This window comes from Staurois parvus, unplaced genomic scaffold (assembly GCF_062004578.1).
Source record: "Staurois parvus isolate SC_StPar_1 unplaced genomic scaffold, SC_StPar_1.0 ptg000084l, whole genome shotgun sequence".
Taxonomy (NCBI): domain Eukaryota; kingdom Metazoa; phylum Chordata; class Amphibia; order Anura; family Ranidae; genus Staurois; species Staurois parvus.
This window is the reverse complement of record NW_028317880.1, coordinates 701,333-714,672: the sequence shown is the minus strand read 5'-3', so window position 1 is coordinate 714,672 and position 13,340 is coordinate 701,333. Positions and strand designations below refer to the sequence as shown.

The 13,340-nt window shown below is 40.4% G+C and overlaps 1 protein-coding gene across 1 annotated transcript in view; it reads right to left on the bottom strand.

Moving 5' to 3' along the window:
- TXNDC11 (thioredoxin domain containing 11) overlaps positions 1–13,340 on the bottom strand; it is a 109,951-nt gene that overhangs the window by 48,996 nt on the left and 47,615 nt on the right. The window contains exon 6 of the mRNA XM_089669934.1: positions 1,388–1,500. Within this exon, the coding sequence (XP_089526060.1) occupies positions 1,388–1,500 (113 nt within the window). The remainder of the gene's footprint in view (positions 1–1,387; positions 1,501–13,340) is intronic.

Below are 13,340 nucleotides of genomic sequence, written 5' to 3'. Positions count from 1 at the left end.
CATTTACAGTGTTCTGTAAATAAGTGCCTACAAGTCACATAGTCTGGCTGAAAAAAAAATGGACTTAGCGGTTGTTGGCTTGTAGTTTTCAATGAACTACCACAGCACTGTGGAGCGCTGTGGTAGTTAATTAAAGCTTCCTGTCGGTATATCTGCTTGACCGTACATCACGTACGGCAAGCAGATATTCTGACAGGTCTGCAGGAGACCTGCATGGCATCAGCGATCTACTGATCGCTAGTGCAATGCTTTCCAATGCTTTATTATTTCTGTCCAAAAGGTGAACTTATCCTTTAAAGCAGAAAGTAGATAGGCAGAAAAGAAGAAGAATTTTAGCACACAGTGCATTTATAATCAAGGTTATCCTACGCAAGGTCTAAAAGCAAATTTACCATGGCCAAAATTCATTAGATTGCAGAAGCATAAAATTAGGAAAATAAACCCCCAGTATTAAAAGGTAGTCATGACAATACATAACAGACCACAGAATAGCTTATGTTAGTCTTGTGAACAAATCACCCCCAGCTTCATTGTGGTAAAAAAATAAATAAAAAAATAACAGTTTTGTCAGGAGAAGATTCATATGTTGCCATAGTCAGAATAGAACGTACTTTAAATATATTTTTATTAGAAAATTTTTATGGGTACAATACCTAAAGACAATTATTGGACAATGCTGACAGCCTAAGAAATAGAATGTACAATAGTAGAAGCAAAAGGCAAGAGAAGCGAGTCACAATGTTAAGGGGTAGAAGAGATTTGCTGATGCATGTGCCACTGGTCCGTATCAGGCTGTAGAATGTGAGGCATCCAATATAGGTTTAGGACTGTGGAACCATCTCAGTTCACATGCATCACAACAAGACACTCCACATATAGTCATCGACGTACCACCTACGGTGTCATAACCCTTAGTGAACAAAAGAAGAGGAGTACAGAGGAAAGAGTAAGGGGCTAAGTACCGTAAAGTGGAAGTTCAGCCAAACCTAAGGCTAAGCCTACTCCCACCCCCATTCTAAGGCTATTATATCTAACCCTGTAAAGCAGGAGATCTGTATACTTACCTAATCTGAAGCCACTCCAGTCTGGTCTACAGCAGCGGCTCCTGTGTACAACATCACCCACAGACTTATGATGGGGCATCCGTTGTCGGCTGCTTCTCCTCTACACAGAAGCCGCCACTGACATCCGATCATGGCTCCGGATGGAGCAGCTTCAGAATTGGCAAGTATAGAATTCTTTTCTTTATAGGGTTAGAGAGAATAGCCTTAGAATGGGGGAGGGAGTAGGTTTAGCCTTATTAGGTTTTGCCTGGACTTCCACTTTTACTTCTTTTTATATGTTACAGGGAAAGGCAAGTAAATGTTATTTTATATTAAGCACTTACTAAAGAAGTATTTAGGTTTCTGTGCAAAAAAACACTTCCAGGATTAGGGAGAGAGATTTTCTTTGCAAGGTTTCCATCAGTGATCACCCCATAACGAACGGTCACAATGTAATCTAAAAAGAAAGTTGCATCATATAGGTTACTTTTTGTAAGACAGTTTATGGCATGGCATGACAACTTTTTCTATCAGGAATTTGCTGCCCTGTCAAGACTAGAAACTGTACAATTACATATCACTAAATGTGACTAAAGCTGGACATACATGGGTCGAAATTCAGCTGGATCAGCAGAGACTGGCTGAATTCCAATCCATCAATGGGCAGGCTGGTTGTACAGAAGTAGATGTACCAATCAACTTCTGGATAACCAGCCTTTTGGATTTCCAGCACTCAATCAGAATACAGTACCTCAGTCGAGAGAATTCCCCCATCCACACTGACTGAATAGGGGAATCAAGAACATTTTTAGGGTTCAACCCGCTGGTTTAATCACTAATCTATGGGCTGCTTAATCCAATGACTGAAGCTGGCCATGCTCCAGTAGAATTATGTTCAATCTTTTGCTCGAAATTCTGAAAAATCTTCAGTTCGTGCATTTAATCTTGCCATCGAGTCAAATACACACATTCACAAGCCCCAAAAATTTGTCCAGACCTGCTCCTTGAATGGAATCCCAGATGTATTAAAACAGGCTTCTTTTGCTCCTAGCAAGTGTGCAAAATGGTGGCCATATACAAAACTGTATTATACACGATAACAGTGTATATATTATTGTCTAAAATATTTATTTTAGGTTTGATCAGAATATTGAAAAGCTCATTTGTTGCACCATACACTTAACAATTCTATCCAATTATCTGCTTTGCTACTATCATATTTTCCCTCCAGACCAATCATAATAATTTCGATGTAACTGATCACTTTTTCTTGAACAATCAACTATACAGTATGTGTCTGTTCAATAATTCATGCACCCAATGATATTATTATGCATTTCTGTGCAGATTCATTCAATCAGATTTTTACATGTATAAGTGTGATTTTTCCCAATCAAACAAAAAATCACATTGTTTTTTTTTTGTGAAATGAGAAACATTTTCCATCCTGCGCCTTTGAAATTTCTCATTCCTACAGTCAAAAACAAATGTCAATGTGACCCCACTAACAAAATTCTACTTGTATGTGTCTAAGTGTATGGCCGGCTTTACGCCCAAGATGATACATTGTCAGCCCAACCCCTAATTTTTCTAAGGTGATTCTTAATTTCAAAACTGCTTTTGCAATAAATTTTCCTTAAAAAAAGTCACAAGGGGACTTTTACCAACTCTTTTGTACAAAGAGACAGATTTACTATAAGAATTCAACATTCCCATGTTTATACGTTTCTCCGACTGTTGCTCTAAAGTAGCAATGTGATTCTGTTTCCTTTATGGGAGTCCAGGTGCAGGGGTAACCAATATACAGAAAAAACTGTTCCATATACTATGCTAAATAAGAAGCCGTCTGGATTCACATCTACTCTTGTCCTATCAGAAAAAGATCCTGATCAACAGTGTGCATGTACACCTCCAGAATGTTTGTACTGATAGCACATTTCACTGAATGATCAGTTTTTGCATGGCTATAAGCTTACAATAGATATTGCAAGAGAAAATAAAAGAATGAAGAAACCAGGCTGTAGTCAGAAACCTACTACAGTAATTAGTTGGTGGTCAGTGAAAAACTCCATAACTTTAAAAGTCTGCAGGAATAAACTCTACACGATTAGGTCATCTCTGAGTCAGCATCTCCAGAAAGTAGATGCCGACTCTGATGATGCATAAACAAACATGGTTCTGTTCTTCTGGAAAGAAAAGCAGATGTAAACATTGTCATGGGGAGCAATGTAATGACTGTAATTTAAGTTACACAATACATGCATGCAGCTTCCTAGTTTTTGGATGTGGCAGACGCCTTAGTATTCTTTTTTCAGGCTAAGAACATGTTCAGCAAGTACAGAAAACACAAGTTGATCTTGAAATGTCATTTCCTGTAAGATGAACTAGAGGCAGCAATAATCTTATTTTTCTTCTACAAAGAATCTCCCCATTTCCCACATGAGAGATAAACAAAGGTAGACATATTTGTAATTGCAGTGCTACTCCCCCTGATAACGTCTGCTGTGACAAAACATGTCGGGTCAGCAGATGTGATGTCACCATGCATGTCGACACATTAAGCGATAATGTGTAACGAGATCGCGCCTGATTGGATGGTATTATTTATGTGCTTGGATGGCTTTCTTGCCATTTTAACCATGTGAGTGTACATTATCTGCAATCTTTAAAAATTCATACATCAATCTTTACTACACTACGAGAGTTCTCTTTACTCTATATGTCATCGGTATGCCACTGTAGACTGGAGCATTCAATTTGAGCTAGAGGATTTCAGGAGCCAGATGTTCATTTACTCTGAACTCTTTCTGACCATATTCCTATACATGGTCATATATCCTCTGGCAGAGTACTTCAAGTGCACATGAGGTGATCACGTGGTGATTGGTGTATTCCTCTTTGTTCATTTGGTGGAAGCACCTTTTGAATGGAAATTGGGAACTATATAAACTTTTTATTTTTGTATGTTGTTTACTTTATGGACACTTCGTATTAAACTGATAATTATTTTGTTTTCATTTACATCAAGACTTTTTTTTTTTGTTTTTAGAGCTGCACTGCTGTATAATAGATTTGTAATTTAACCTGGGTCACAACTATGGCTTCTTACGCAGATACACTGCAGAAATAAACATAGCGACTTAAGGAAAGGAAGTGTATTATTCATAGGACTTTCAGGTAAATAAAAGAAAAATGAAAATAAATGCAGCCACCTCACTGTAAGCTGCAATATATTACATTTTGGGGGGTATAGATATGCTTCAGCATTAAAAAAAATATATTTGTTACCCCTCAAAAACTGTACTACTGGTGCTGCATCAACTAGCTTTGTTGCCCAGGTGCTCAATACTGTTGGCACATACTCTAGCGGTGTCCTAAATTATTCCGATATTGGTCAGCTGTCTTTCAAACTATTCAGGATTTGTGCTCCATTCAACTGCCATTTGATCCTAAGATCGCCCACTTGAGCATTCTCCCTGAGGATGTAGTACCTCCATCATCTAAATTACTGCTGGCGCGTTTATGGTTTCTCACAAGTAAACTCATTGCTCAGCGCTGGGTATCTCCTGGTCCTCCCACATTTACAATGGTGTAACACAGTTAATGACATTTTAGAGAAATAAAAACTAACATATCAACATAGGTGTTGTCCTAAGAAGTATCAAAGACAATCTGGTGCCCCTGGCTATGTTCACCTTCATTAGCCTGCTCTTCCAGCTCTTCTCTTGACTTCTTTAACGGAATAATCTTCTACCTGTTTAACTGCTGGTGAGAGCGGAAGTCTACTGTCTTTTCTCAAGCATGTATTTCTCTACTCTCTGGGTCACCTTCAAGTCTTACAGGTTATACTATGTGCATCAAACTTTTCTACACATTTTATAGCACACGGTGATATGTAAGTGTTCTTGTGGTACCCCTGAACATTTCTGATCTACATGAATGGAATGGAATTTATGTAGTTTTTTTTTTTCTTATGCCTTTTACAATTGTCTATTTTTTGTTTTTACTCTGTAAACCAAAAGAAAAAATTGATAAATATTACACAATTTAAAAAAAAACCAAATCTGTTACTACGTCTATTTAAAAAAGAAAAGCTGGTAGTTGGAGTTATATCAGTTACTGCACACTTTTTCAGGTCTCAATTGCAATTATAATTAGCTAAATCATTTAAAATTGGAATATGAGCATTTTGAGGTTAGTGTAACACCACATTTCCCTTCACACTAAAACTAGGATTCTACAAGCTATATATAAAATACTAGACTCTACAAAAGGAATCTACAATTATTTATCATGGACATCTACTGAGATTCAATTATTTCTTCAGTTTAATAATATTCCTTATGCAGCACTTGTAATCAGAGCTAAAACTCCCAACTGTGAAACATCACAAGCAACAATTTGGCACAAAAGCACTTGAAGTCTAACAATAGCTGCTCTTACAATAATGAAACCATAACATTTCATAGCTCAGCTTGGAGAATATAAAAGATGACTAACACTTTGAAAGGGCATTGACCACAGTGAAAGAGGTAATAGTACTGAAAGACTTTTAAAAGCAAATTTACCAGAGCATAAAATAATGTGTGGGAGTACACCAGTGAACCCCATATTTTCAATCAAGGCTGTAAAATACAAAAAGACCAAGTACTCTTTTTTTTATTACAAAAGAATACAAGAGAAAATTAGATTTTTCACTGAAGGGCACAGGACTTCAGAGACTCCTGGGTTATACTGCTGCCTATGGGAGGATTTGAAAACTGACATACAAGAAAATTGTGGCCAGCCCAGTACATCTCCTGCTACTTACAGCATGCCTTATTTTTTTGGAAAAACATTCCCAAAAGCATGATCATAGACACAGAGATGGGACCCGTGTCCATCAAACTCCAAGAAATGGATTTTACATTGAAGTGGCAATAAACGTCAGACATGAAAGATGAACAAAGCATATCGCTCTATAATGTGTACTTGTATCAATTAAGAGAACTAAATCTCATTTCTGTTTGATGCTTCACTCCTCTATCAGTGTGAGTCACTTCAGATAAGCGACAGTTCCTGAAACCAAGAGAAAATGGAGACAGGGGAGGGACCTCCAGCAGATTGACAGCCTCAGCTCTGTTCCTGTGAGCTGTGTGGATGGGAGGGGGGGGGGGGTCTTCCCTCCAATCAGCAATCAGAGCCTCCTCACTGAGCTCTGCAGAGTGTAACTTCAGCTCTCGGCACCCTTTTTTCTGAACTCACAAACGTATAAATTCAGCACTTTGAAAAGATGTAGAGGAGAGAAGACTACAGGTAGACAGGTACAATTTATGTAGGATTATTTGCTTCATCTCTGTGTATCCCCTGAGGCCAGTCACTGCACTGGGTATATGTAAGGGTGTACAACCACTTTAAGTACAAATTCCCATTTTCTCTCATTCATTAAGGGACACAGGAACTCAGACTGTCCAACTGAGGGGAAGGCAACAGCAAAAAAATACTAACAGGCCCAGCATAACTGGGGACTGTCTGCAGCTCAAACAGCCACCAGGGGCAGATCATGTAAGGATTCTTCAGGGGAAACCCTGAAAGTGTAGACCTCTGTAGTCAGAGTTGGAAATGAAAGTTGTCCTTCAACCCATGACCTGCATGACTGTGGTAAAATTGCCCCAGATGAGAGCCATGGAGGAGGCTAAGCCTGAAGGAGCTAGAAGGCTCCAAATATGGCATAGGGTAAAGCAGAGGGAACATTTCAAGGCGGTCAGTGCCAGGCCCCCAGTGGGTATCATGCAGACAGCACGGGAACTGTTACTTGATTGTAAACTGGAGGCACTCCTTACAGTGGGACTGTTCCATATGTCTAGGATCTGACAAGTTGCAATACAAGGCAGGGGCAACATAGTTCAGGGTGCAAGGCTAAGCCTTGAATACTCACAAACTGGCTGCTAGTAGCAAGATAGGTTCAGAAAGCTGGGGGACCAGCTCACTGCAGAAACCAGAGAATAGATCCACACATCACCTGCAATCAGAAGTGCAAGGAACTTCCTCAAAAGCTAAATGGCAGGAACGAGTGCAAAACACAAATGGGACACTCTACCCAGCAAATGATGTTCAGTCCATCAGTGTTAACACCTTCAGCCATAAACTGACAAAGTGGGGATTTAAAATTGTGCCCAACAGGCTCAGTAAGGTGGAAAAAATGGCTCCATGAATAACGTAGTACATACACGTTTGGACATTTCCACATTGTTTGAAGGTCACATTCCAGACTAGCCTGGCAATCATCCAAATCCAGGGTCCAGGTACAGCCTCTAAAGCTATAGCTGAAGAAATGCCAATCCAGTTAACAATGCATAAAGGCCAGTTCATGGAGCGTGTAGTGCAATCTTTACAGAACAACAGTATAGCTGGCAAAAAGGTGATGTCTATTCTGCTGGACACCAGCAAAAAGATATGCTTGGAGTAGGAATGGTTATACCAGGCTGGCCACAGTTTGTTTTTTGCTAGTGTCCAAATCCTCCTGTAGGCAGCACTAAAACCCAAAAGTCACTGAATTGCTGTGTCCCTCAATGAACAAGAAAGTGTATATACAGAATGTTTTAGCTTGTATGTACTCTTCTCACATACCATCTGAAACACAGCTATACTGTTTAAATGCTGTTAATGGCACTATTTTACCTGGCAAAGGATTTGTATTTCTGTCCATCCAGTCCTGAGAGATACAGTACATGGCACCACAAGACGCAATACAACCTTGTCACATTTCCACCGACACCTATTTGTGCCCGTTCACATATATGCAGATTGGATGCTGTTTGAACTGCAACCAATCTGCAAGACATATGAAAAAACATTGCATCCTATGGTGCCTGTTCACACAGGTCCGATGCACTGGTGTTGCGGATTCAGTGCAGTTTTAAAAAGAGTCATGTCCGATTTCTAAGCAGTGCAGATTACAGGCTATTGACTTCAATGGGAACCGTTTCTAAACTGCATGTGTGAACTAGATAAGATCCTGAGCTAATCCTCTCCTGAACCTGACATGAACCTGTTAACAACTACTGTATCAATTAGGGAGCAGCAACAGACTGATGTATTTATCCCTTTTTCATTAGGCAGGTTTCATTTAGGTTGTCACATAGGCATTCAAAGACCAGGCTAGGCAAAATTATTCAATCATTCCTAATCAAAGTGATTACATCAACCTTCCCACCTGTCAAGCAAGTCCCTGTCACTTTGAGGGAGCCCATAGTTGATGTGATTATCTTTCCTTCCACCACAGATGGAAGGAAAGAAAATTGCTCGATTCCCCCATTAACATAGCCAGTGTTCATGGGGGAATGCCTCCCTCAGTGATATTGTGTTCTGCCAGTGAATGGGGCAGTACTCTAGAAGGAGCCCACAATGCCTAGCTAGGATCAAGAGAAGAGAGACTTTCCGGAACAATGTTCTACAACAGATCTGCAGGTATAGGCTGTGAACAACCCTCAGGAGCCACAGTCTTGCTTGAACCTTTGCCTTTCAACCTACCCCCTTTCTCTGCTGGGTAAGATCTGTCTACTTCTCTCCTTCCCCTTCACATGGAAATTAGGAAAGCCTGCCCGTCTGTTTCTCAACCATGTCATGTGGTTACTGTTTCCTAAACTGGAACGGTGTACTTCCATTAAGCAGAACACTTTCTGCTGAGAGATTTCTGTGTTTTGATTACAGATCCTTTGTATTGTGTTTTAGGCTGGGTTCACATTTGCGGTGCGGTATATCGCATGTGATTCGCACAGGAACCACACCGCATTCCTTTGCAAATCACATGCGATTTGTGTGCGGTGCAATTTAACCCATACATTTTGTATGGCTCAAATCACACCACACTCGCACCAAAAAGGTGCAGGACCCTTTTTTGGGTCCGCACTAGATGTAGTATACACACACCTATGCGATCTAATTCTGCACATCGTGCCACATTTTGAGGACCGATTTTGGGGTGTTGTTAACTTAACATACACACCCACAGTGGCTCGCATGAACGGGGTGTGATTCTGATGCGGTGTGGAATTCGCACAGAAAACACTGCAAATTCCACACCGCATCAGCGTGAACCCAGCCAAAATAAAAAAAATTTTTGTGGAACCTACCGTGTTGGCTCTATTCCTTCGCGCTTTCCTCGATCACAAAAGTAAATGTACACGGAGAACACCTAACTGGTACTGCTTCTCCTCTCCTACTGAAACTACTGCTGCACAGGGGATTACAAAAATCTGATATCACTAGCTACATTTAGTACTACTCTAAATCTACAGGGCAGGAAAAGAAAGGGAAATACTGTATCTACTTAATGGAACACTGATGGCAAGAGAAAAAAAAAAAAAAACCTGAGATGGGTTTTAACAACTCTCTACTTTATCCTAAATGAAAAAATAGGTTTTGGCTTTAGATATACTTTAGATAAACAAGGTCGGTTCGCACCACAATTTCTGTGTACCGGATGAATTTCTGTATGTGCATTTACATGCATTTTTGATGCGTTTTTTCCCCCTCTTTTTTTCCTTCGTCTCAGTTCAGGACATGTGAGTTCCAGTGCGTTTTGCCACATTCCAGATGCAATCTATAAAGAAAAAAATGCAGCATGTTCTACTTTTGTTGAATGCACTGGGACACACTGCACTGGTGTAAAGTATTTCACTGGAATACATGGGAAACACTATGCATGCATTTTTGATGCAGATTAAAAAACACACTGGAGTGCATCTGGTGCAAATTGGATGTTTAAGGGCCTATTCACACAGGAAACTGCACATATACATATCACATATCTTTGCACGTTTGCGTGGATTTGATGCGTGTTTTTATGCGCATTTATGTGCATGTGATCAGCACAGGGCCAATCAGTGCGGTCCAGGCAGAGGGTCAGGGGTTATGCAGTCTTATAGGACAGTCAGAGGAAAATTCAAACTCCTCTTACAAGCTTAAACCAGTGAACCAGTGCTGTACTGGACAGAAAATGTATTTAGCAGTTTATATTTACTAAAATAATTGCACTTCCATGTTCTGTGGGAGACCAGACATAGTGAATGCAGGGTCCTGGATTTAGTAACACTTTAAACAAAGTTATTTCTAATATTGACAACACACCCATAATCATTCTGAAACATGACAGAAACAAAAAATGGTTATTTGACTGTATGAGCTAAGTGATGAAACAAACAATGTATTATTTGTCAGATGATTTATTTCTCACAGTATTGGTCAATCTCCATTAAAAAAGGAAAAAGCAGAGGGGGGGGGGAAGTATATTCCCCCAATAAATATAGGGTCCCGCCATTGCTGATTTTCTTATTAAAATGCTAGGCATCCAAATGTTAACAATCAATACTTCCCACATCTGCTCCAATGCCATCCTCCGCAGTAATTCCTTTTTGACACTCGATGTCCTCAGTGTTCCTGGTTGAATGGTGCTCAACATCATTGAACTTGGAAAACTGAGGATATTCTGTGAGTGCAAGGAGTCACGGGTGTCCCCCTCAGGTCTCTGCATTCTTCACATACAATGATACAGAGTGGCTCTGATGTCATCATGCTCTCTGCATCCTTGAGGACCCCCAACCTTCAAGAGGATCATTATGCATCACATTGCGGACCATATGATAATTGGAAAAGCCAAAACACAAAAAGCAGGGCGAGGGTTACCATGGATTTAGCCTTTGAACTTATTTCTGTACAAAAAGAGCTACATTCATACCAGTAGAACAGGGTTTCACTTTCAGTCAAGGCACCCTTTAGAATTGTCGACAATCTTGAGGCAGATCAGTCCGAGGGCTTGTTCACACCAAGAGGTGCATACAAGTGTGTGTGCTTATTTATGCATTGTAGTGCATCGTGTTTTCCAGTGGGCTGCTCTATGTGCATGAAACACACAAAAAAGGTGTGGGAGCGATTTTTAGTGTGCATGAATGTACATACATTTGCCAGATGCATGGGGATACCATTAAAAAGTGTCACCCATGTGAGTCTTCAAAAAGCAGCACGTTTTTGTGTGGTACGGAAAAACATGCAATTTCATGTGTTCCTGCATCGTACCGGGTGCGAATGAGCCCCAAAATGTAGTTTGTGAGCCAGCATTCAGAGGTCCGTAGGTGGTGATGCACAGGTCAGTCGTCAGCAGTCTGTGATGCAGCCTGGCCTTGTACTTGTAAAATTCAGTAAGCAGTATATTGTGGCAGGATAGGAAAGTATGCAGTGGCAGGGCAGTCAGTGAGATGTACCAGTGAGCAGTATGTAGTGGCAGTCAGTGAGCAGACTTAATGAAATTACAGGTAACAGTTTAGGAGTTCCAGAGAAGGTCTGGCGCTTACATGTGTGGCGTGATCAGTTTACATATACATGTGGAATGTATATGCAGGTTCGCCTTTATACGTGAGCATGGGGAGACGGGGGATGGCGCTTCAGCCATGTTCATGAAATCACCACTCCCACCCGAAGACGTATATATACACACACGGATGGGAAGTGTTTAAGGAGGCTCGGTCACCAGACCTCATTTTTAAATGTGAACCTTAACCACTAGCCTACAGGGCACTTATAACCCCTTCCTGCCCAGGCAAATTTCCAGCTTTCAGTGCTGTTGCACTTTGAATGACAATTGCGCGGTCATGCAACACTGTACCCATATTACATTTTTATCATTTTTTTGTGACAGATAGAGCTTTATTTCGGTGGTATTTAATCACCTCTGGGTTTTTTTTTATTTTTTCTTACACAAACCAATAACAACTGAAAAGTTTGAAAAAACATTTTAGTTTTTGTTATAAAATTTTGTAAATAAGCGATTTTTCTCCTTCACTGATGTGCACTAATGAGGCTGCAGTGATGGGCACTGATAGGCTGCACTGATGGACACTGATGGGCATTGACAGGCATCACTGATGGGCACTGAAAGGCAGCACTCATATATGGCACTGATAGGCGGCACTGACTGGCATTGATAGGCAGCACTGACTGGCATTGACAGGTGGCACTGATGGGTGACACTGCAAGGCAGCTCAGATGGGCACTGATATGTGGTATGGATGTGCACTGGTAGGCACTGAAATGTGGCATTGATGTGGCACTGATGGGCACTGGCAGGTGGCATGGATGAGCACTGACAGCTGGCACTGCTGGGGCTACACAGATCATCAGTGCCCTGATGATCAGTGTACATGTCCCCTTTGAGGGATGCCGATTACTGGCTCTCCTCGCGAGCTATCAGTGTGACAGCTCGTGAGGAGAAAAATGCCGATAACTGGCATTTCCCTATTTACATGCGATCAGCTGTGATTGTACACAGCTGATCACATGACTGAGCCAATATCTTCGGCTTTTTCCGTTGATCAGTGATCCGCTGTGTCCAAGGGGCACAGAGCACCGCCGATCGCCGCGCTGCATGCTCCTGGAGCCGCGCATGCGCGGTTAGAATGGGAGGATATCATATGACGTCCTCCCAGAACGAGAGAACCGCCTTGCGCCCATCATTGTACTATATGGCGGGCGGGAGGCGGTTAAAGGCTAATAGATATCAATCAGCTCCTGCTTTGTTTACATTTGTATAGTGGAGATGTCACTGCTTGCATTTTTCAGTGTAAACTCCTACTGTAAGCTGCCATTTAAATGACGAAGATCTGGAGATGGCGGTGTCCATCAATTGTCTCATTCCTGTTCACTCATATTATCAATAATTAAGCTGGGTATACACTTGTAGAAGTTCATACAAACATTCTTAGGCAAATTTATAATTCTCAGTATATTTGAATGTCATTCAAAAGTAGTTCAAGATTTCGTTTTTAATATTTAATTTTGGAATAAATGAATTTTACACAACAAAGATCACATACACAGTTAGAAATTTGTGCATTTGAGAAAAATTTTCCATCCTGCTCCTTTGAGGTCTCTCTTCACTGCAGTCAAAAAGGAATGTCAATTTGACCCCAGCAATAAATTAGAAAAAACGAACAAACATTCTTACATTGTTTTTACAAAGAAAAAATGTTGAAATTCTACTAGTATATACCTAGTTTGCAGTGAAATTAAATGTATGAAATAAGGAAATTTGACATATGTTATGGGAAGATTGTTATTACTAGTATGGGGACCAGGTATGATTAAATTAACCAATTTGCCATATGAATTGTAAAATTTCTAAATTTTAAAACAAAAGTTTATTTCTAATTTAAATGTTTGTTGTCTCTACTTCACCTTGTCTATTTTCCCATTTTTATTTAAAATAGCCCTATTTAATAAAATTGGATCTTCAAATACACCCCCTGCAGTTCACATCTGCGG